Source organism: Pempheris klunzingeri, chromosome 3 (assembly GCF_042242105.1).
Source record: "Pempheris klunzingeri isolate RE-2024b chromosome 3, fPemKlu1.hap1, whole genome shotgun sequence".
Lineage (NCBI taxonomy): Eukaryota > Metazoa > Chordata > Actinopteri > Acropomatiformes > Pempheridae > Pempheris > Pempheris klunzingeri.
Window position 1 is genome coordinate 22,880,012 of NC_092014.1, and position 23,734 is coordinate 22,903,745.

A 23,734-nucleotide genomic window follows, 5' to 3' on the forward strand; every position below is an offset into this window, starting at 1 on the left:
AGGAAGGAGAGAGGGAGGGAGGGTTACATCACATGCCTCTACAGTGTAAACTTGAGCAAACTACTCAGAGAAGCTCTCTCTTGTTGCTGCCTGAGGGAGCAGGTCAGTAGCACGCACAAACACACACACACACAGACTCTTGGGTTACATCGATATATGAGTTGACATTTATAAAAAAAAATTGTACGCATGTACTGACCTCAGAGCTAATAGGATTATCTTCTGGAGAACTCCATGACATTTTCATAAGATCGTAAATCATTATTGTTATGATCATTCTTACTATTTTCATGGATTCTTGCTGAGTTTTAGTGACCTCTTACCAAAGACTGTAATTTGGGTGGGGTGATATTTTTGTTGTGCAGAAATTTGCACCTTTGAGGAAGGCGGTGACTCATGCAGCTACCAGCTGCCAGCTCTCCTTTAGAAACAAAACTCTGTCTGTTTTAATTTGACCTAATTTGGATTTTTGTCTCAGTGTTTGCCCCCATGCACCATTTAAAGCCACCTGCCTCTCAGGTGTGTGCACAGCAGTGGACGTAAAACCCTGGATTTGAACTTCCTACGGTGTGAGGGAGTTTATGAAAGCTGGTTAATAGCGAGGAGTGTGTTTATATGTGCGTCTGTGTTTGTGAGAGAGAGAGAGAGAGGGAGAGGGAGATAGAGAGAGAGAGAGAGAGAGAGAGAGAGAGAGAGAAAGAAAGGGGGGTGTTGGCCCTGCGCTGCCTGCGGTGATCAACAGCCCTGGCTGGTTATGTAACCGGGATGCTGCAGTATGTAGGTCAGCAGCACAGGGAGAGGCAGGGATGGGGTAACGAGGATAAAGCTGAGGAGCGTGTTACATTGCATGTGTGTGTGAGTGTGCGTTCATGCCTGTGTATTTCAGGTTTGATTCCTTTTACCTGATTGTCCACACACGGGGGGATGTGCAGCTTGTATCATGTCAAATACCATCACTCACTGCAGAAATCTCCTCTGAAGGCGACTTAAATTTAGAGGCTGATAAGGAAAAACAATCAGAAGCCCAGAAACCCATTGTGCAACAAAACTAAACCAACTCAGCTTTAAACATTAACTTGTGCATATAGCAGCTGTTTGCTTTTCACAATCCAACCCTCATAAAGACGAAATCACAAGGCTTTGTATCTTCTGATGTGAAAAGAAAAGATTTGGCAGCATTCTCTCAGTTGATGACATCAAAAAAAGCCATTATCAGCTATTATCAATGTGCAATGTGCACTGTGCAGATAAAAGTCTGAATGGAAACCTGTTGTGTTGTGTGTGTTGGAAAAGTCAGTTAAAGGAATCAAAACAATGCTAATTGTGATTGAAATGATCCGACATCAACCAAATATTATACGCAACTTTTAGACCCATGAATAATGGACACTGAGAAGTTCTCCAGTTAAAGAATAAATAACTCTGGAATGCAGTCAATCAATTATTAAACACTTTGCAGCACGACTAGACGGTGTGCTAATCGAGAGTCTCAAGTTCCCTCAGTGAGGTTTATTGCAGCTATTAATAAAGCTTACGTACATCCTTTGAGTTTCATACTTCATTTGATGTGATGATTATTGCAATAATGCAGAATAAATATGAGGTGGATCCGCTTCTGTTTCTGTCCTCATGGAATTTGTCATTTCAAATTTCATGTTTCAAAGTCATTTTCACTGAAAAGTACATGTTTAGTTTGAACGCACATTTCCATGTCTCCAGAAGTTAGGTGACTCTTGGACAATTTCAGAATGTCAAATACATCAAATGAAGCCAAAAGCTCCTTTAAGCAGGGTGACATCAAAACAGATAATAAAAGCCATTTTATTTCCACCATCAGAAATGCGGCTCAGATTCGGTACACGCCTGCAGGACGGCTGAGAGAGAAAACAGAGCGAGGGAGAAAAACGACTCCTCTGTTGAACATGCTTGGTTGGCTGCGGGTCAGGACAGAGTTATGTTGCCTGCCACGACCCATTCAATCCCTTCTGCCTCTGTCCTACACAGCACTGTAAATAGGTCAGTGAATACGTGTGTGTGTGTGTGTGTGTGTGTGTGTGTGTGTGTGTGTGTGTGCTGCTACCAGATGTGCGTTTAACAATGATTTAAGGACTGCCAACTTCAGTGACACACTTTGATACACACATGCACTCACACACACAGATGCATTTACATCATAGCATAAAAATAGGCCACAAGAAAGTTGTGCACTTTTGAAACGAAAGTAGGCCACTGGGAAGAACGACGTGTGTGTGTGTGTGCGCGAGAGAGATGAATCAGCTATGTGTTATGCAATGCTAAACCACCCTTGGGTTCAATTACCATATCTTGTGCCCTTGTGCTACAGGAAGCAGCGCGTGTGTGTGTGTGTGTGTGTGTGTGTGTGTGTGTGTGTGTGTGTGTGTGTGTGTGTGTGTGTGTGTGTGTGTGTGTGTGTGTGTGTGTGTGTGTGTGTGAGATTGATACCCTTTTGGGCATCTGATTTTAACAATCCATCATCCTCCTGTTGAATTTGACAGCCTGCTGAACCTTCAGTTGTTTCCAGACCGTCTCTGCAAGGCAGCTTTATGAAAAATCCCATTAGTTTATTTTAGAGATTTAAATATCTAGTTATTTTAAAGAATCAAAAAGTTCACTGATAAAAGTTTAAAATAAACTAGAAATAGATTCTCTTTTCATATTTCTGTATTAGTGAGCTTATCAACCAACTTTAAGGCAAAGGCAGCTATAAATTCTTCAACACATGTCTAATATTAATAACAGCAACTTTATCATATTTCACACAATCCAATCCTCTGTTCCCTCAAAGTTTCTAAGAATAATTTAAGACTTTGACTTGATTGCTGACTTGAAGAGAGAGTTAGATGAGGAGACTGATACCACCCAGCATGCAACATACGAAGCTACAGTCACCAGCCAGCTAGCGAAGCTTAGCCTAAACACTGGCTTTGGTGGTGAGTCTCTGCTCAGTCCAGACATTCATGTTTCCCACAAAGCCTTTGGAGACCTCTGACTCAGGTGTTATGAATGTCTATCCCCTACTTTCCCGTAAAAAGGTTACAATTTGTGAGCCGTACGTGTACAATACAAATATTTTACTGACATCATTGGCTCACGGTTTTAAATCCCTGCTGCCGCGTTGTTGCATGAATATTTTAACATCACTGGAGATCAATAAGGTTAATTAAACACAAAAGGGATGTAAGACTGTCTGCCTTTATGGGACACAGTAAAACTCTCCAGGAAACAATAAGGGTTTATGTGCTGTTTGTACTAAAATCATGTTCATTATTGATAAAACATTTATTAATGGTTTACTGGTGAGCATTAACTACTCAAATTTATAAATAGGAATAGCTTTGCAGTTGCCAGGCAGTGTGCTCATATTTAAGTGAAGGATGGCTTTTGTTGTAATATGTTATGTAGTACAGTTTTCACATCGTCTGTCTACAATCATCGCATGCCTGTATGTACATTCAAAGAGTTATTGTTCACTAATCATTCCTCCTATTCACACTGATCCCTTGCTAGCCAAATCCATTGTTAATATAAAATAAGGGATACAATTCCCAGTCCTTGTTCTAGCTAAGATAATATCATACTTAAGCAGTTGAGGTTTGCCAAGGCAAGGATGTGTCATCCAAAGTTGTGATCTTTTTAGAAATATATTCTCTTTTTGTGTTACTATTCCTCCATGCTGCAAAGACAAAGAGAGATACCCACTTGGTTTAGCTGACACAGAATGCTGAGGACTCATATTAGATTCAAATACATCTTTACACAGAAGAATGACTGTGGATTTTGACTGCCATCACTTAGATTGAAGTTACTTTAGGATGGGATGTCTTCAGGGCCAGCATGGAGAGGACACATGATTACCATGATGTACTTATGGGCACTTGAGTCTTATTGAAGCCTGTTCTTTAATACACAAAACTATCTCAGGTTGATGCCCTCCTGCAGATAGGGTACACACAGCTGATACTGTTTCATCAGGAATAATGCACAGTGTGCAGTTTCCATGTAAGCCAACTTTATCAGAGCTCCAGCAGGCCGACAGACAAACAACATGTTGGAGCTGTAGTGAGTGAGGTAACCTGCAGTCCTTCATGGTGGTTATTAAGTGGATTAACCCCCATGGATTAGTCTCAGCTATTTGTCCCATCTGTCTACTGTTACAACACAGAGCTGTGACTGTACAACGACCACAGGACACACACACACACACACACCAAAACAGGCATTAGAAAGATGTTTACATGAGCATGTGAGCAAATCTTCTCCCACTGACTTACTGCACTGTATATCTGCCTATAGCTGGATAGACACACACACACACACACACACACACACACACACATACACACACACAACGTGATTAGTCGTTGGTTATTATTCTTAGCTGAGTGAACACGAGACATGCATCTCATGTACAGTACTGACACAACGAGGTGGAGCTAGTGACGCTTGACTTTGGACACAGCTGTCTGTGTGGAGGGATTTAAATTAAATGTATTCAAGTAAGTCACTGTGTGTGTGACACTGTTGACAGCGGCGGGTTTAGACGAGCACAGACAAAAAAAGACAAAAATGAAATAAAATAAAGCCCTGGTTCTTGGCAATAATCAACTACATAATTAACAGTCACATTATCTATTCACCGTATCAAGAAATAAGTTTTTTGAGTTTTGAGTTTTTTAGCGGTTGTTTTTCATCTCTTTCTAGTCAGTTTGATCTTGGCCCATGGCCTACATCTGAATTATATTTTGGTTCCAGCACCCTGTCTGCATACACAAATTTTGCATCATTTTTAGTCACATGACACATATAAAGCTCTGATCCAGCTCACATTTCAGCAATACGGAACTAACAGCAGTATGTTCAATTCAAATTGCTTTCACTCTCTGATCAGGAATCTCACTCATTTGAAATTTGGTACAATTCATCCCTCTCCAAAGCTCTAACATTCCCAGCCAGACATAAAATCAGCATGATTATCACTGTGTTACTTATCCAGATAAGTGTTGTTCTTAATTTCCCGCTTGCCAAATATTTTTACGTTTATATGGAATATCTCTAAAAGTTGGATCCAAAACAAGTAATTATTTGCATCGCAGTCTGAGCAGCTACTAAACCAAACTACCGATCATTTTATTCTTGCTGTAGGCCTAATTCCTGACATTAAAAAGAATCAACGCTCCATTAAACTCAAATAATGCAAATCTTCTGCAAGTTAACCCATGGTGAACTGAGAGTAATTTATATTGGACTGTCACATGATACCAGTTGACTGAAAATGTTGTTACTTCATGTAGGAAAGTGTCCTGATCTGACCGCATACAGTATCATTAAGCCTCAATTAGCCACGAGGACCCGGGGCAGAGGAGGACAGCAAGAAACTACAAGTGGAGGGACGAAAGAAGACACTGCTCTGTGCCCTGTGAGGTAACACACACGTACACACACACACACACACAGATGCCTTAATGTAATATAAGCAGTCAACTGAGGGAAGCATGTGACTGAAGTGTCACTGTGACATCGTGCACAGAAGGTGAAGGTGTGTCAGTCAATACTAATGCAGGTAATCACACACTTATGAAAGATGGCTCCGTTTGCCATTTGGTGTAGATAAACTCAATCAATACAAACCATTTCTCAATTCTACATACTGCACATATAGCCATACACAGGCATTGCCAGGCCAAAATGGTAAATGATTTGTGTTGTGACTTTCTAGTTCTTTCGACCACTCAAAGTGCTTTTACATCACATCCTCATTCACACATCATTCATTCAGGAGGAAACTAAGCTCGAGGAGACTATTCATTAACACACATTCACACACTGAAGCTTTAGGAGCAACTTGGGGTTCAGTGTTTTGCCCAAGGACACTTTGACATGCTGACTCTGATTGATGGACGACCCGCTCTACCTCTGAGCCACCGCCAGGGAGGGGGTTAAAAAAAAAAACAACAACAACCCCTAACCCTTCTCATACTGACATACTGAGTGTGAACTCTGACCTCCCAAATTGCTGGAAGGCTGGGGATGGCGATGCTGACCTCTGCGTTTCTGCTGCTCTTGTTTGTTCTTATGCTTTATACTCATCTCAGTCACATTTGTTTACCAACGACAACATTTTATCTGAACGCTTTCCGCTGTCTAAACTGTTGGTCACTCCTGAGGAGACTTGATGCTTGGCTGATGGATGAACCACTTGATTGTGTTTGAATGGAACCAGGATGAGCAGAGCAGGACAAAACAGTCAAGGTGTTTGGCTCCACCTAGTGGTCAACTACAACACAGAGTTTTACCGTCAGCGACAGTTACACCCCCAGTCATAAAGCCAGAGTGCGTAAATGCACTTATGTAATTCTAACAAACTGAGGCCTACATTCAAAATTAACCACATCAGTGGACCTTAAGTAACTTGTCAACAGCCCTTTTTCAGGACTACAGCAGTCCCTTGGTCATAAGCAATACAACAAGCAAAACAAATGATTACAATAGTGGCACAATGATAAATAGTAAATTGCTTTATTAGTGGATATTCAATACTAGTTATAAGTGCTTAGATTAAACTTTAAAAATAAAGCATCTGTTGAAATAAAATTAGAACAAAGACATGTAGGCTTTCATACAGTAATGTTCAAAACACATTATGGGGGAGGGAATGAACATGACAGCCCACTAATAATACAGCCTACAGACACACAGACAGACACACAGACAGACAGACATACAGACACAGCAGAAGTCACGCTGAAGACTCCTTCATATTGCAGCTGCCAGACCTTTGTTACCAAACTGTCACCTGACTTTCAACAAACCACATCAGCATTAAAGCTGCACCCAGAGATGTGAAATCCTGCACAAAACTGAGGATAAACTTCACCAGTGTGTACTTTAAAAAAACATTTTAAACAGGGATTTGAACCCTTCTGTGTGCATCATCCAACGAATATAAAATTTGACTTGTAATGCTTGCAGAAAGCTGCCTTTAGGGTTTTGTGGGGGGTTTCACATCACTGAGACGATCTCACACGTAGTATTAAATTCACATACTTGGACACTTCATTTTCACATACATGGCCTATTCCTCAGATGAACATCATTCACAGCGTCACACAGGTGGAGTGAGCCAGATAACGCTTATTATTGAGGGCCTGGTGTTCTTCTATTGCCCTGGATTACAGAGTGTAGTGACCGGCCGCTCACCTGAATCACAGCCCTCACATCACCTATTCAGCTCCTCTTAGACACACATGCCACAGTAAAGGCAACACCACCGAGTACAAACATTTGTGACGTGCACATTGTGCTCACATACAATGTCTCCTTCATTTAATAACAGCAGACAGGAAAAAGTCAGCTTCATTTAAAATAATGCAAACTTGAGCTTAATGTGTACTGAAGCAATTTAAGTATATTTATGTCTGACAAGAGAGTAGCACTAGAGGCTGAAGAGAGGAGAAACCAGCACACGTTCATCATGCCACCATTGCTCTATAAGCTGAATACTGAAATGCATTAAATAATTTAAGTTCATAAAATTACATTAAGTTACATTAAAACATTTAAATCCTCAACTAGAAGACGACTGAATACTTATTACTGACACTCTGGACAAATTAACTCTCCGTGTTGAATGTTACTCAGTCACTTTGCTTTGAGTGGTTAAAAAAAAAAAAAAAAGTTACTCATTCCACCACACGGGCTGAAGGAAAAGTCCCATGTCTGCTGCGCCAGACACTCTGCAGCCACGTTTTCCCACAGCAACTGCTGCACTAAAACCTGAAGTGCTGTTCGATTTATGACACACAATACTCCTCAATGTAATGTGCATTTGTCCATGATGATACAAGTGTTTATATGTTAGGATCCTGGATAAGTTGTGGTCCGTTTATCCAAAGATGATGATGTTTAGGATGATGAGAACACAAAATCCTGATTTTGTTTCTTCTTTATGTCTCTCTTCTGTATACTTGGACTTCTCTCCTTGCATCATCCTTTAAAAACAGCCCAGGTTAGCCAGTTCAATAGGCTACCAGTACTGCACCTGGTGAGTGGGAACTTCATGAGGTAACTTTTCAGTCGAAGCTCACTGGTTTCTCGGGAATCTCTATGGCAGAGCTGCTCTTATCTGCTGCATAGTGTCAATCTCATGCTGACAAGCAGATGCTATCGGCCACGGATGTGTTGTCGAGCTGTTGTTGCAGATAAGCGGCTCCTCGGCCTACTTGTTGTACTTGTAACATTCAGCCAGAACAGGTGCTTGTCACTTGGCGTGGCGGCTCCTGGGTTGAGCTCCAGGACTGGAGGAGGAGCCGAGATGCCTCCTGTGGGACCTCCAGCGCTGACGCAGCACAAAGTCATAATTGGCGGTGGTGCTCATGGCATAAAACACATTGGCTTTGTCTGGGATCTGGAGCTCTGAGGCAGAGAGAGGAATGGAGTAACGCAGTGCTGCAATTCATTTTCCGTTAGTCCAATTTGTCTGCTTCTATTTCAGTCAGTGATAAATTATATTTCTCAGAATAACATGGAGAGCAATTTTTTGGAAATGTCAGAATTGTAAATCCTCATTGCCTTATGCCCGTGCGTAAGGCAATGAAAATATAATAAGAGCAACAGTTGAGTTCCAGCTGTGTTTCACCACTTAATGAAATAATCAAAATGTCTTTGCATTATACTTGGTTAAAATCAAGCAAAGGAACTGATGCTATTAAATTTAATTTGAATAAAAGGTCTGATGCTGTGTGACTTGCAGCTCAGTACACAACCAAAGTACTACTTGTCATTTGTGGTCTTGCTTGTGTTTTGTATTTGATCGTTGGCAAAAAGAGACACCTGGTGTGAAAAGCAACAGAGGGGGAAAAGTCTGCACAAGCAACGGAGGCCTTAGAACTGACCCTGTTGTGAGTAGGTTACAGCTGCACTCAGAAAACATTAGATTGCTGGAGGACAGGCCAGAGGAGAAGATATTCACCTTTTCCACTGTTGAGCATCTGGCAGAGGCTGAAATCGTGGCAGCTGACATCCTCCATGTTGTGTTTTTCAAGAGCCCTCTGAATCACCTGAGGTGTGTGGTCCTGACTGGTCAGCTGGAGATGGAACAAGACAACCAGGTGTCAAAACACAGCCAGTCAATGCTGTAGCTCCCAGTACGAACACACACCTATGAAGGTGACAATTTATCTGAAAGCCTGGAATTTTATTTTAACAAATTTTTGCAGCTATTCCTGCTTTTAATTGTGAATTGTTTAAAGTGATACAAGTAACTACAACAGGATCTGCCATAACTGAAGAGAAGCATCGTTATAAATTGTGACATTTTTAAATATGATAAATGTACAAAATGTTGGTTTTATTTCTAAATACTCATCAGTGAAATATGTCAGTTTTCTTTCCACATAATGGGGTGATTAGGTGACACCAGTCCCTTTCTCTTCTATTTTCTATTTCTGTCTTTATTCTGCTTCCCTTTTTCAGAAAGTGTCAAACTAAGCTAACAAAAAAAAACCCCAGACTGGCTGACCTCAGAAATACAAGAGAAGTCAACCATCACCCTTACCAGTATGCTCTTGTAGACGTTTCCATTGCTGACACACTCCACGCTGACTCTGACGATACATGAGTCAGCGACCTGTTTGTTGTAGACGGGCAGAGCGGTCTGAGGAGAGCAGCTGGACGACGACGACGACGACTCATGGTTCAGAACCAGAGAAGGAGAGCTCAGGTCTGGATGTGAGGAGCTGCAGGAGGAGCTGGAAAGACTGGGAGATGAGGAGGACATGGAGGTGGAGGAGAAATCCTCTGCAACATTGTGAAGAGAGCCTGAGAGAGACTGCTGGAGGGGAAGAGAGGGATAAAGAGAGGAGAAAATATGAATTTCATGTGCCAATTTTAAACCCGTCTCACCAGTTTTTAGACCAACTGAGTGTGAAGTCCATTTAAAATTGTTTGTGGCCCCTGCTGACCTCTATACACTCTGACTATAAACACAGGAGACTGTCAGGGCTCGTACTTTGAGTTTGAGTCTGAGGGGGGAGGGCTGAGGGGCAGAGAGGTCCTCCATGTCTGAACTGCTGGAGCCAGACGACGACACACTGATCTGGTCGGCGTGGGTCTTCCTCAGGGAGCTGTCGCTGGATGTTCTCAGCCTGCACGTACAGACACAGTTTAGTTGTGTACCTTTTCATGCAATAGCTATTGATGTCCATTTTAAAGAGTTGGGCAAGTACATTTTTGGTACAGATCCAGGAGTTTTTGAAAGATAAGATATTCCTTTATTAGATGTTTGTTATATTCTCAAAAACTTCTGCATTTGCTTAGATTAAAAACTAAATCATCTGGCCCGTGTCTCTCATGACTGATAGTTGCATACAAGTGGCTGAGGCTTTGCATTAGTCAGTGTCATTAAAAGGGCAGCTGTGCTTATTGTGTTACAGGCTGAAGGTGGTTTTCCAGACTTACGAAGCGAGCTTCTTAGTGAGCAGACGACTGCTCCATGAGTTGGGAGAGCTGGGACAGGGGTCAACTGGAGGCTCCAGGTCACGAGACAGTTCATAGCTACAAGAAACACAAAAAAAGGATTTAATTAAAAAACAATTTAAATGGCTTTATAAAAGTCTTCCAATCAACCTGATTGACTTTATGTTGCGTTGCAGTGGTGTGAGTGTGCGTCTCACCTCTCCTGGTCTGTGAGCAGAGTGTGTGCCTGCAGCCAGGTGGTGATACGAGGGTCGACTGGAAGGCTGTAGTGGGAGCAGGAAGCCTGAAGCTGCCGAATCTGAGACAGAATCTCAAACTCCTGCAAGAGGAAGAAATAAAACAGAACACAGGTTAATTCATAGAGCTCATCATCTTATGATAGCTAGCTCCAGCTATGAAAATTGAGAACAACCAATGTTGTTCATGTAAGACACCACTAGGAGGCGACACCTACCCGTCTGCGCTTCTCAAAGTTGATGAGCCCACCCTGTGAAAAAAGAAAAAAAAAACAAAAACAAGAAGTGTTACAAATAAGGCATCTTAAGTCCACTAAAGTCCCAAACTAAAACAGAAGGTGGACCTGTGTGGTGTGTACTCACCTCCACCGTGTCAGTCAGAGCTGTATCCAGCATGGTGAGCACCGTCAGGTAGGTGCCCAGGTATGGGACGACACCACTGCTGAAGCTCTGAGGGCGAAAATCAAGCAACACTTTTACATTTTGGCTGCACAACTGAAGCAAATTCTTACCAATCTCTTGCAAATATTTAATTCAATATAATTCAAGAAGATTAAATATTTCATTAGAGTGGGGATGCTAATGCCAGCCTCATTAGCTTGGGGACACAATAATGAGCTCATTAAATGAAATGAAAGAGTAATCCATTAAAAATTAAAGAATAAACTGTAACTTAAGTATAGATATACTTAGACAACTGAGAGCACCCACCATTATTATTTACACAAGGTGAATATGGGGTATAAAACATTTTACAGACAGCCGCACCCATACTAAGTAAACTGCTAAACTGTGGGAAACGCTGCACACACGTCAGCTTTTATAGCTTTTCCTACGCAAAGGGGAAAACTAACAGTCATGTGAGCGTTTAAACTGTTTTCCATTGAAAGAGCACACTGAAAAAGAAAAGGGAACTGGAACTCTGGTGTCTATTATAGCGCATTAAACTAGCTTGAAAACATGTGGCGTTTAGGGAAGTTGAATTGATGATCCAGGCAGAGAAAAACAAACCTCTGCCTTTCATTTTCACTGGCTGGTACAGCTGACATATTCACTTTATTTTAGTGGTCAGCGCTCAACGAGGTTGTATCCAAAACAAAAATGATGACTACTTTCTTACCGTCTGTCTGGATGCTGAGCAGAGCTGAGGTGATTTGGAGCCCGGGGTGGCGCTGCCATCCGGGTGACTCCCGTCCTGCAGAAAATCAACAACAGGTCCTGTCAGCTTTGATTGAACAACATAGCTGAAATTCAGGGCGTAAATGTGAGACGACAACAAAGCGTTATACAACTGTTCTTTTCAGGGCTGTGCACCAGCTGACAGGGTGCAGTTGGGTGTGGGAGGGTGACAATCACAGCCACATGGTTACAGCCTATTGTGCTTTTTATGCGGTCAGGTGTGTTTACAAGGAGAGAGAGTATTAGACAGTATGGACTGAATAAAATTAATAACTGCTGATTAGCGCTGGTGCCCAACTAGCCACTGTTATTTGTAGTTGTCTTTGTGTTGGCTGCTAACAATGGCCTTTTTATTATTTCATAGAAACTGGGCAGCTCAAAGCAGCCATATCGCTAAATAAACATTCATATCAACTGTTTTCTACAGTGAATGAAGGACGGAGAGTGGCAGGTGGCCTGGAGTCTGAATATTAATTCAGTATGGTGATTTGAAAAACAGACTAATTATTAGAGGTCATTTGTACACAAGGCATTCAGTAAGTTGATTCATTTATTAGATGTTTAATAAAATAACCGGTTGACATGTGTTTAGAACACCTTTCATTACACACAAAGGCTGTAACTAACCTTTATTTTAGTTATTGCTTGTTCAGTAGATTTTCAGATAAAACTTTTATCATTAATACTCCAAAAGCCAAAGACAATCAATTTACAACAATATTAACTCGAGGAAAGCAGGGAATTGTCACATTAAAAAGCTTTTGATTTCTTAAGCAACCAAAATGATAATCAATAATCAAAAAAGTCGCCATCAATTTAATTTTTGTTGATTTTCTGTTGCTAAACTGAATTGTAGTATGTAGCATTTAAACCATATAGAACCCCAAGAAAAACAGGCCGTATGGTAGAAGTGACACGAGCATCATCAAACAAGTCAAACAGAGCTGCTGCGCTGTACACCAGGACTGTTAACCCAGTATAGTCATGAACACACCCCTCCGCCCATGCATCTGGGAAGACCTGGCACAGCAATAACCCCACAGATCTTTCCCTCAGTAATTATGCAAAGCCAAACACTCACACGTGTTTATGCCAAAAACACGTGTAGTTACCTCCACCAGGATCTCCCTGCTGGCGAGCACACAGTTCTCATCAGGGAAAGTCTCACACAAGTGGTCAAAGTTGGTCATGCTTTCCCTGAAATCAAACAAATTCAATCTGTTAAGAACATCTTCTTTGTGTGTAGCAAGTAAAAGATAAATAATGGATTTTCTTTTGTTTGACCTGCTTCCCCCCTCCCCATTTTGTGCCCTATAAAAGTAAACTAAATGGTTTCTTTTACACAAGTCTGTCTTCTAAGTTATTAGTAAAGTGAGTCTACTGTCTTGTAATTGTTTGCTGACCTGCTAACGGCAGCCCAGGTCCTCTTGAGGCGATACACAGCATTGGACTGCAGGGCTGAAAGGATGGCCCTCAAAGAGGAGAAATTCTTCAGCTGTCTGCACTCCTGCACGGAGAAAATACAGGAAACAACTCTATTACTCCTTTTGACAAAAGGTTTCGCTCATATGTCACCTGATTGTAAACCTTTAGTGATATATCTATATGATTTTCAATCCTGACCTGAGCAATAGCGATCCACCTCTCGATGATGCGTGCTCTGTGGGCGGGGCTGGTGTGCGTGCAGCGAGGTGAGCTCGGGGCGGTGGAGGGGTACAGGAAGGTAGAGGAGGAGCTGGGCGATGAGATGGGAGAGGAAGTGGAAGGGCTCGGGGAGGACGGGCAGAGGAGTGACGTGATGACACGGTTGGTGACGGCGTTGAACTGGGAGATGGTGGCGCGGACGGTGGGCGCCAGGTTTCGGTTTTCCTTCTTGTCCCGCTGGGACCAGACGCAGCCCAGGCAGTGGAAGGGCACCACTCTGACAAACAGTTCCTGAGGGGGAGATGATGACAGGGAGGCACAGAATGAATGATCGACCCAGTGTGATACAGAAAAGCACTTTGAGATATTTGTCAATGAAACCTACAGCGTCCAGTCTGGTCAGCTGCACCGCCACTTCTCTCACAGGGGAGTCCATGAAGTTGTATTTGTCTTCCTCCTTAGTGGACGATTCTCCTCCGTCCTCCTGATCCCTGTGCTCCTGCTGCAGTGATTCACTGTTGTGCTCTGACGCAGACCGACCGCAAGCTGTGAAACACAACAAATCATAATTGACAACGGGATGTTTATAGGATTTTATACCATCTACAGCTCAGTGGGTTCAATGAGGTTTAAATAATCTAATCAATAAAACAATGGATAACTGATTATACGGGGAGCTGAGTATAACTTCAGAGTTATTCCACTTTAACAAATGTCTGCAGCGAGGTATTTGAAAATCTAATCAGATCTTAAACTTTCATTTATCTATAGACGCCAACATGACGGCACAGTGCTCACACGCTGTGGCATCATCACATCCCCTGTTCCCCCGTACCTTGTTCCTGGAACCTCTTGAGGAGGGTCTCCGCGATGTGAGCCAAACGTCTGAAGCAGAGACGATGCCGCAAGTGGACACACAACAGCCGCAGGGCCTGGTACTGAGGGGGCTCGTGGAAGTCTTCGCTGTACTCCTCCAGCCACAGCCGGATCACCGGGGGTAAGGTACTGAGGGGATGATCAGGGAGTGTTAATTGCAGTGTTAGTCTTTCACTTCTCAGATCAACTCAGTACCGACTGACGACAAATTCAAACTAATCTTTGTTGATCGAGGAGTGAACACACTCACCTGCGTGGGCAGACAGTGTTATCCAGGTTGGCCATTGAGTCATCTCTGTGGAAAAGTAAACACGATTACTGATTACTGAGACCTACATTTCAATGATAAACACCACATGGAAGGACAATATGGTGACCTGGTGGTGACAAAAAAACATCCTGTAAACTAGAACAACTCCCGGGGTTGATCCTCTATAGCTATTCATCCCGTGGAAACATCAACACGCTGAATCCCTGCTGAGACACTGTGGCTTTGTTGAGTGTCTCCCTCAAGGATCAGCTATGGCATCATAATAATAATAATATGCAGCATAACATTGATCATTTACTTGAAGCATTGTGTCACGCTGTTGCATTTGTATGGACCTGGCCAAAGTTTTACAACAGGTGAGTTCTCTTTCCTCCATCACAATGTGACACAAAAGGGAAAAAACCTTAGGAGAACAGTAAAATGTCACATTTAGCAAATCAAAGAATGTGAAACGTATAACTAAAATGTAATTTTATATAGCAGCTATTAAGTTACAGTACAGGTGGTTTACAAGTTAATGACAGCAAAAAAATGTTACATCCTGCACAAAATCCTGTGAGGCAAAGGAGGGAAAACACACTTCCCTGGTTGCCATGAGGCTGACCTCACATACAGCTCACAGGAAACCTGTTGCCACCAGCAGCACAGATATGAGAGCGACTGACAAATAATGTATCAAGTGAGCATTAATGGACACAGTTTCACACTGGCAGCCATCTGCAGGACACTCAGCAAAGGTGAGCTGCAAGAACCTGAGAGAGACATAAGACCAAGATCTGTGGACTGGGGATGAGCCTGCTTTAGCTCTTCAGTTATTCATATTAAAGTGGGAAAAACTTCTTCTTCTTCTTTACTTATTTTACAAGTTGTCTCCTAGTGTTGCTCAGTAGGTCAAAATAAATCTCTGAGTTCACTGAGCTTTCATGAGGTGGAGAAGCACCTCCGCTGGGCGTGGAGGGCGTAGTCATGACCACTCTGGAAGGGAACAAAGCTGCTCTGACGATAATACCTGTCACGGAAACTTGCCCAGCGTCAATAGAGGTTTGCTATGTGAATAGCTGAGAAGACGTAAAGACGGTGTTAAATCGCCGTCTTCTTTAGAAATTCATGTGTGCATCTGACATGTTGTAAAACCTGGCTACACATGTGCTCCACTTACGTTTGCATACAGAAGTGGCCTGTTTACTGGAATAACAAATCAACGTCAATAGTCAACAGCCTTCAAATCTGTATCTGGCTTCTGACACCTTTTAACTAACCTAATTCTTTAAAAGGGGACATTTGTGGAGTAAGTTTGTTGGAATTCCACAGTTAGGATTTTAGCATGAATTTATCAATTAATCATAAATCCATGTTATTGAGCCTTTTGAATATATTTTCAAAAGTTAACTATCTTCAAAAGCTTGTAAAGTAGTTTTTAATATTTGGGAGCTTTCTTAAAGATTCTTAAAGATTGATACCACTCAGACGTCTCTGTGTTAAATATGAAGCTAGAGCCAGCAGCTGGGTAGCTTACCTTAACATAAAGACAGGAAACAGGGGACATCAGTTAGCCTGGCTCTGTCCGAAGGTAACTAAACCAACCTTCCAACACCTCTGCAGTCATATAAACCACCAGAAAACCACAACATGTAGCTTTTACACTTTGCTTTTTAGCGCGACTTAAAGAAACATTATGTAAATTGGTGAGCTTTGGAGATCCCGGTCGGCTAATTTTGATACCTTTGGACTAATCCAGTCTTAAAGGACAGATATGAAGGTGACCTTCTCATCTAACTCTAAGCAACAGAGCAAATAAACCTTTAGTGCCAAGGTGAGGAATCCTTCTATGACTTGAACGGTAACGATATGAGGGCTTGCAGAGCAGCTGACTGAGCCCTCATGGTTTTTGTTAACATATGTCTCAGTTCAACACAAGTCTGCAGAGAGGACAGTCTCCCACCTCTGAAACAGCAGCTCGATGAGGGTGCTGGTGGAGGTGAAGGCCCTGTAGGTGGAGAGGAAGACGCGGGTGAAGTCGGGCTCCTGGTGCTCGGCGTCCAGCAGGTGGGTGACCAGACGCTCCATGGTGCCGGCCTTCAGCCTGCGCACCTTCACCGTGTGGTACTGGACGAAGCTGAAGGCCGTAGGGAGCTCTGCCGGGTCTGTGCCCGGCAGGACGGGCTCTCTGCGCAGCGTGATGCCAAACACAGCCCCATCCTCCTCCTCCTCCCCCCACTCCTGCACCGGGTCCTGCGGGGGGAGAATGCAAGGTCATCAAGATATGGCAAATAAAAACCCAAATACTCCATACAGCCTTCTATTCTGCTCCTTTCTTCTTAATATGGGAGATACTAAACATGAAATATTGTCCAGGTGTCACACACACACACACACACAACATGACAGAAACAAGAAGTTTGGACAAACACCAAAACTTTTTCTTCGGCCCCAGCAGTCTTGGAGCTCTTTCATCACGTGCCGCTAAACTAAATCACTGTGACAATCTTACACCTACGTCAAGACAAATGCAATAAGCCTTCAGACTGAGTCACTTCATTAAGAAAGTTATAACTCAGCGCCAATTAACTTCATTCTTGACATTCTGCTTGTGACCCTGCCTTGAACCCTGACGCAGACAAACACCTGGTGACTGCACCGATGATTAGGCAAGGAAGCGTTCACTGGCACACAAGTTGCCCCACACACACACACACACACACACACACACACACACACACACACAGGGACAACTTGCTTTTTTTTTTTTTTTTTTTTCTTAAATTTAATTCCAGTTAGAGAAACAATAAGTGGCCAGCAGAGATCAGGAGGGCTTAGACAAGTTTTGAAAGGAACAAGTGAAGGTATGTTTCACTAATTATAAGACACCAATAAAATCACAGTTTTATGCTAAAGTTTACTGAATAAAATTGTATCGTTTTAAAGAAAGAACAACATGAATATTGCATATCTTAGGTGAATACATTCTATTCTTATTTGGAGTGTTAACACACAATATTATTTAATTATGACCAAGTACCACAAGATTGATTTTTACTGTCACACCACATCTTAGCAGAAGACACTAACAGAAAATCTTCACATCATCTCTACTCGAGTAGGAAACGTGTCCCTAAAAATACAAAGTTCTTTATGTGTAAATCAGGAATCACACCCATCTATCTAAACAGCATGACAAAGAATGCACTGCATTTGGCATTATGGTTGAATTAAACAGCAGAATTAAGTCGTTAGTTAAGATACGGTAACCTTTTACAATATGCTGTTGCAAGTGTTTTAGAATAATTTATTCAATAGCACAGCTTAAAATGCTATAGGCACAAAAAGGTATAAAGCAAATAAAAGAAGAAAAAAAAAACTTCTGCATGGGGCAAGTATGTTATTATGTGGCTGTTAGGCCGGATCCAAGTAGTCCCTTTCTCTGTCTCTTCTCTATACAGTGTCAGTGGTACATACTGTAAGAACCCAGACTGAGGAATATAGGGGCTGTTGACAAAATGAGGCGTGATACTGACCATCAACAGCTATTCACTGCTGTGCCATGAGCCTCTGTGACTGTGGACAAACTGGAAGAATGTTTTCCAGAAGTCCAGAGGCTAGAAGTCATCACAGCATTAACAATAGCAGACAGCAAAGCAGAGCAAGCCTGAAAACATGCGATATCACATGACAGAAACTGGGACTAAACCCAGTGTGCTCTCTTCCAGACACAATGACATGTAGGCTACACACCCTGCGCTCAATGGAACTTTTATCATCAGTGCGTGTGTCCTGGTGACAGAATAAGGTTCACATGGCAAAGCAAAGCAAAACTTGGACTAAATGACACAGTGCAGCCACTGCGTTTCTGACCCTCACGACCTGTCAGTGAACCTACCATGGAAAGGTGCCATTTCCCCATGTCTGTCCTCCTGCCACAGAGAAGAAATCCCAAAAACCTTCACACAGGCACGAATTAAGGATCCGTCTCCGTCCTCCGAGAGATAACTGACGCTTCCATTTTTAAGAGTTAACGTGATAAAATAGGATGGAGCAAGAAGCTGAAGAGGCGCTACAGGGGCAGCGGACGGACCGGTCTGAGGGGGGGTGAGGTGGAGGGGTGAGAACGGGAATGAGCGGCACGACACTGGGCGGGACTAACGACACAGGTGTGGGCGGGGCTAAGGGGGCGACCAATGAGGGCACAGAGGCTAAAGCGGTGAGATATTCTCATGCAGATTAGAAATACTGAGGGAAAAAAAACAACTGCTGTTGACACTGATTATGTTGTTACAAGCACTAAAGTCATAAAAGAGTTAAGTGTGCCCCTTTATTTGAGTTACAGATAACTATGCTTTTTCTTGTATATAAAGATAAAGATGGTTTGTGAATTATCAATATGTACATTTCGTACCTAAACAAACTACAACTTACTGAACATTAATATTGTGCATTATATATTGTATCCAGTACTATTAAAGTTACAGTTCTAACAGCAGCAGTAGTACCGGCTGTCTAGTGTTACTACTATTCACAGTGGAGGCAGTGGTAGAAACATGTGGAAAAAGACCCTTTAAAATGTACAGTAACTATTTCACATGTTTCACTGAAACACTGGGTTATTTAAATAAAAAGTAAAAACATATTAATGGAAGTCTCATTCAGAGTTGTGTTTGGCAACAGATAGAGAGACAGATTAAACGAACAAATAAATAATAATTTTGCAGCCAGTCCATGTGGTGCTAGGTCTAACACTCAGTGGTTTAAACTACAGTTTATTGTAAGTTTTGCATGTAAAATAAAAAAAAAAAATTGAAAAATCATTGAAACCGCAGGGAAGTTTCAAAGCATCTGGAAATGCTTAAATAACAGTAACGGATGATGTGTCAGGACCAACATGTGGTGTGATGGTTCATATCCTGCCTCTCACAGTCCTACAGCATGTTTGCTGAATAGAAATACAGCCTACACCTATTACAGGTACCTTTGATGCCCCACGGGGAAAGAGATCATGAGCTGTTGCAATGCTAACAATGCCATACGACTGGTGGTAAAAGACACATGATGCATTATGGGGACTTACAGCAAGTGTTACCAAAATCATAACATCCAAGAGAACGCTACAAATGTGGTTGTATTCCAGCTTTAGCGCCGCATACACTTCCCCATACATTTCTATCACTGGAGATACATTGTATGAGAACTTATTTCCTTAAAATGGCAGAGAAAGTCCTGAGACATCTAGTGGCCAAACTGTAAACTTTAAAAAGATGAACTCAGTTCTTTATATTTCCGCAGGCTCTCTGTCCAGATAAGGAACAGGCCCAGCAGCTTTCAACTTGCTCCACATTCTCATCAGTTGATGACCTTACAGGAAGAGATTAAATGAAAGTTGCTGCCTAGAGGTGCTGCTCTGCTTAGAGGTGAGAAGCTGATTTCAAGCCAACATCAACATGCTGGAATCAGTGCATTTCAATGCTGCTGTTTCTAAAGAATCCAGTTGGGACAGTTTTAGCTTCTGCCCCCTTCCCATGAGGTCAGGGGCGTGGTGCGGATATACCACATGAAACAGGTCTGTTCTGAAGTAACTTCAACTTTGTGACTTCAAGGATGCACAAAATAGGGAAAATGTAGAAATTAAGAGCCATCAGTACTAGTGAAAACACTGAACAACAACAGTGACATGCTGAGCACATTGGACATCTTTAATCAGGCCATCCGCTGCTTTCTCAGCTCAAAGAAAATAATGAGCTTTTTGTTTCTCTAATGAGTTTCTGTCTCTCTGAATTAAAAATCTACCATCACTCCTCCACGTTTGCTTTTATACTTGTGGCTGAACAAAAGAGCGGAGAAACAGTGCCGGGAGAAACCTCAATTAGTGCTCATTAGACACATGAATGGGTGACGAGGTGTCAGGCAAGCAACAAACGGAAGCATGCATGCAAGATGATGCCCAAACAGGCTGGTTGAAGTCATTTGGTCGAAACCTCACATGATTAAAAGGCTTCTTTTAGCTGAAAGAAATATGACACACTTCCTGGAGAGTCTGCTGTACTTCCTTCTCAGTGTCACTAAAAATTTCCTGGTGTTGATGACGTCCTGAGTGAAACAATGTTGAGCTGAACATGAACAGCAGCAGAAGTTCCCAGTGAGAAACCTGATGTAAACAATGAGTGAATATACGACAGCTGTTCCATCACACAGGTGTGTGTGTGTCTGTGTGTGTGTGTCACACCAACAGGCCAACAACCCCTAATAATTCTCTCTGTCTCACTGACTAATGACTTGTCAGAGTACAATAAATACAGCAGTAAATCTAATCTCAGAACAAGTTTATTAGAGCTTAAATCTAAGTTTACAGCCATTTAAAATATTAACTCTATGATAAGAAAAGGTTCAGGGGAGACTGAATGGTAGCAGACGTCAATCAGATGACCAGGAAATTAATCAAACCCTATTTTGATAATTGCTTAATCATGATTCCTAATGAGTTAATTCAAAAATAATATTTTCTTAAGCACAAATGGATAAAATATGACTGATTCCTGCTTCTCAAATATGACCATCTTCTGGTTTTCTTAGTGTTTCACAGACCTCTGTGATAGTAATGTGAATCTGCTTTGTATAGTTTTGGACCATTTGTCAATTTCAACATCAGCTCCAGTAACTTGATCATAAGTTTCAGCCTTAATTTAAAATAAAGATCGGCTGCATTTCCTTGTTTTAATTTACTGTCAATTTAATATCTTTGGGTTTTGGACTGTTGGTCAGACAAAACAAGGAAACAGTGATGGGCGTTTATTTGTTAAATTTCATAGACCAAACAATAAATCTAAAAAATACTTAAGAGACACATTGGACACATGATTAATGCTGATATGATACAGCAAGAAGTGTAATAATAACCTCAAACATGTGAATCCATTATCTCATGCAGCCAAATGAGGACAACATTAAAACCATAAATCCTGACATTATAATAACCCAGGCAATGTCTAAGGCCATATCACAATATGGATCTCATAGTAACATCTTCTAGCTCAAGGTGGAATACCAGGAATGTTAACCTTTCCAGATTTGAATAATTAACTCTTCTATGTTTGTTCTCTCATGCTCTGGCTGACTAAAAGCGTGGACAACAAACTGGGTGTTTACAGTGCAGATCTTGTGTAGTTTTGTTCCAACTCACCTCACATTGTCCGTCAGTGTCCAGCACCTGGAAGCTGGTCAGCCACACGCCGGGCTCCGTGTCCATGTGGACGCCCACGCACTGATTCGGCCTGAGCCACAGCAGCTTCTTCATCCTGCCCACCCTGCTGCGGAGGCCGTGGGACTCCCCTCCATCACCGCCTCCGCACACAGGAAGAATGGTCCTCATCTCCCAGCTCTGTGTCACGCTACGGGCCCACACACCTCGTCAGATCTCCTCCACACCTGCTGCTTCATCTGTGGCAAGGAGGAGAGCGTGAAAACATTAGGAACATAAAAGATGCTCTAACATTTTCTAGTAATTTTATGGTTGTTTTTTTTTCCCAAATCAAAGAAGGGTCCACTGTCCACTTTTAAATCTCCTGCTTCCAGCCATTTAAATTTCAATAAACACACACCAGTACTAAAAATCTACAATCTAGGTCAGTGGCTGTAGTCGAATTTAAGCATAGAAACCGTGATTAGATTCACTATGCTAGGATAGAAAATGAGTTAAGGTTTCAGCTTCACTAGGTTTATCAGGAGCAGCACAACACAATAACGTGAATTCAATGAATTCCCTTCATAACACAAAGGGCTTGTAAAACCCCTAATCTGCCATATAAAAAGTCATTTTGTCTAAAATGACTGAGGAGTCTTCTCTTGAATCAGTCTGTGTTGTATATATAGTTAACTGCTGCTCTGTCAGTAATGGAATAATGAGTAAACACTCATATATTATATTACATTCATTTGTCTAATTAGTAATACAGTCTCAATGGCCACATGAAAACAATCAATGAACATATGAAGACTGCAATACATGACGACAGTATATGACTATCTGGTCAGCACTCAATATAACTAATATATCAAATATTTCTTTAACAAGGTAAAAAAAAATATCATATATTCAATTACAATTCACAAACAAGCAGTTATTTAGTGTCTTCCACAGCATCCCAAAGAAACATCTAGATATCAAAAGATACAATCAAAAACCTGCGAACCATAAAGAAATCTACTTAACCGTGCTGATGCTTCTCCTGAATCCTGATGAAGACCATGTTCAGAGCTGCATTGGTTCAGGCACAATACTCACGGAGAGACAGAGTGAAACTTGGATGGAAGAGACGCTGGCGTAATATCACTGAGGACGGATTGTTCTGTGTTTGTGGGTGGATGATGCTCTGTGCGCATGTTTGTGTTTGTGTGTTTGTGTGTGTGTGTGTGTGTGTGTGTGTGTGTTGGGAAGGCCTCCTCCCTGTTTGGCTGTACACTGATATAAGTATTTTGATTGCATTTCACATCCAATCAGTTCCACCTCACTGACTTCCTCATTAGAATAAAGCACAGCCCCTCTGCCCTCATTTTCACCTGGATCACACACTGATACAAACACTCACGCATACATGTAGGGATGGTTTGACTCTGCTCAAACAGTCATTTGGTATTTGAACTTGACTGGCACATCATACTAAACAGTTTGCTGATAAGCTGTCCAGGCCTGAAATGTATCTTACCTGTTGGTGGGTTACAGGACACTTTTGAAACAGGGCGAGCCTATAAAAACGTGAGTAATTCACGATTTAAGCTCTGTTCAGGCTGCTCAAACATGTTGGGTTGGTTTGGAGGCCTGATGGCAGGAGATGTTGAGGAAACTCTCTCACGCTGCTGGCAGCGATTCAAAACCTGCAGCAGAGCACGCAGGCCCGCCCCCTCCTCTGATTGGCCGATCAGCTGCAAAGAAGAGCACCAATAAAATGAGCGTTTGTGGGTTACCGATATGTTTGGCCTGTATATCAGCCAATCAATGGCCAACATGATTAAGGTTCGTTCCAGACTGACGAGCATTTCATCAAACTTT

At 42.0% G+C, this 23,734-nt stretch overlaps 1 protein-coding gene and 1 long non-coding RNA gene across 2 annotated transcripts; one reads left to right on the top strand and one right to left on the bottom strand.

The window, feature by feature from the left end:
• The first annotated feature begins 1,842 nt into the window (after positions 1–1,842).
• LOC139199065 (uncharacterized) lies at positions 1,843–9,157 on the top strand. Its single transcript, XR_011584112.1, has 3 exons — positions 1,843–2,016; positions 5,313–5,442; positions 9,063–9,157. It is a non-coding gene; the product is annotated as an uncharacterized lncRNA (long non-coding RNA).
• rgl3a (ral guanine nucleotide dissociation stimulator-like 3a) lies at positions 7,654–22,057 on the bottom strand. The gene is made up of 17 exons (XM_070828075.1): positions 21,869–22,057; positions 16,643–16,932; positions 14,680–14,724; positions 14,389–14,558; positions 13,939–14,099; positions 13,533–13,844; positions 13,313–13,416; positions 13,022–13,106; positions 11,851–11,925; positions 11,094–11,180; positions 10,949–10,981; positions 10,692–10,813; positions 10,477–10,572; positions 10,028–10,163; positions 9,575–9,847; positions 8,990–9,104; positions 7,654–8,433 (listed from the first exon to the last, which is right to left on the bottom strand). Exons 1-17 carry the CDS (start codon positions 22,055–22,057, stop codon positions 8,279–8,281), a joined length of 2,448 nt encoding a protein of 815 aa, XP_070684176.1. The 3' UTR covers positions 7,654–8,278.
• Between the last annotated feature and the right edge of the window lie 1,677 nt (positions 22,058–23,734).

Bases quoted from the DNA above. Each gene is read 5' to 3' on its own strand.
- rgl3a (XM_070828075.1), bottom strand. From the start codon at position 22,057: ATGAGGACCATTCTTCCTGTGTGCGGAGGCGGTGATGGAGGGGAGTCC. The intron at 13,417-13,532 runs GTCAGGATTGAA...TTCTCCGTGCAG, and splicing joins GGTGGATCGCTATTGCTCAG to GAGTGCAGACAGCTGAAGAA. The intron at 11,926-13,021 runs GTAACTACACGT...GATTTTCTGCAG, and splicing joins GCAGGGAGATCCTGGTGGAG to GACGGGAGTCACCCGGATGG.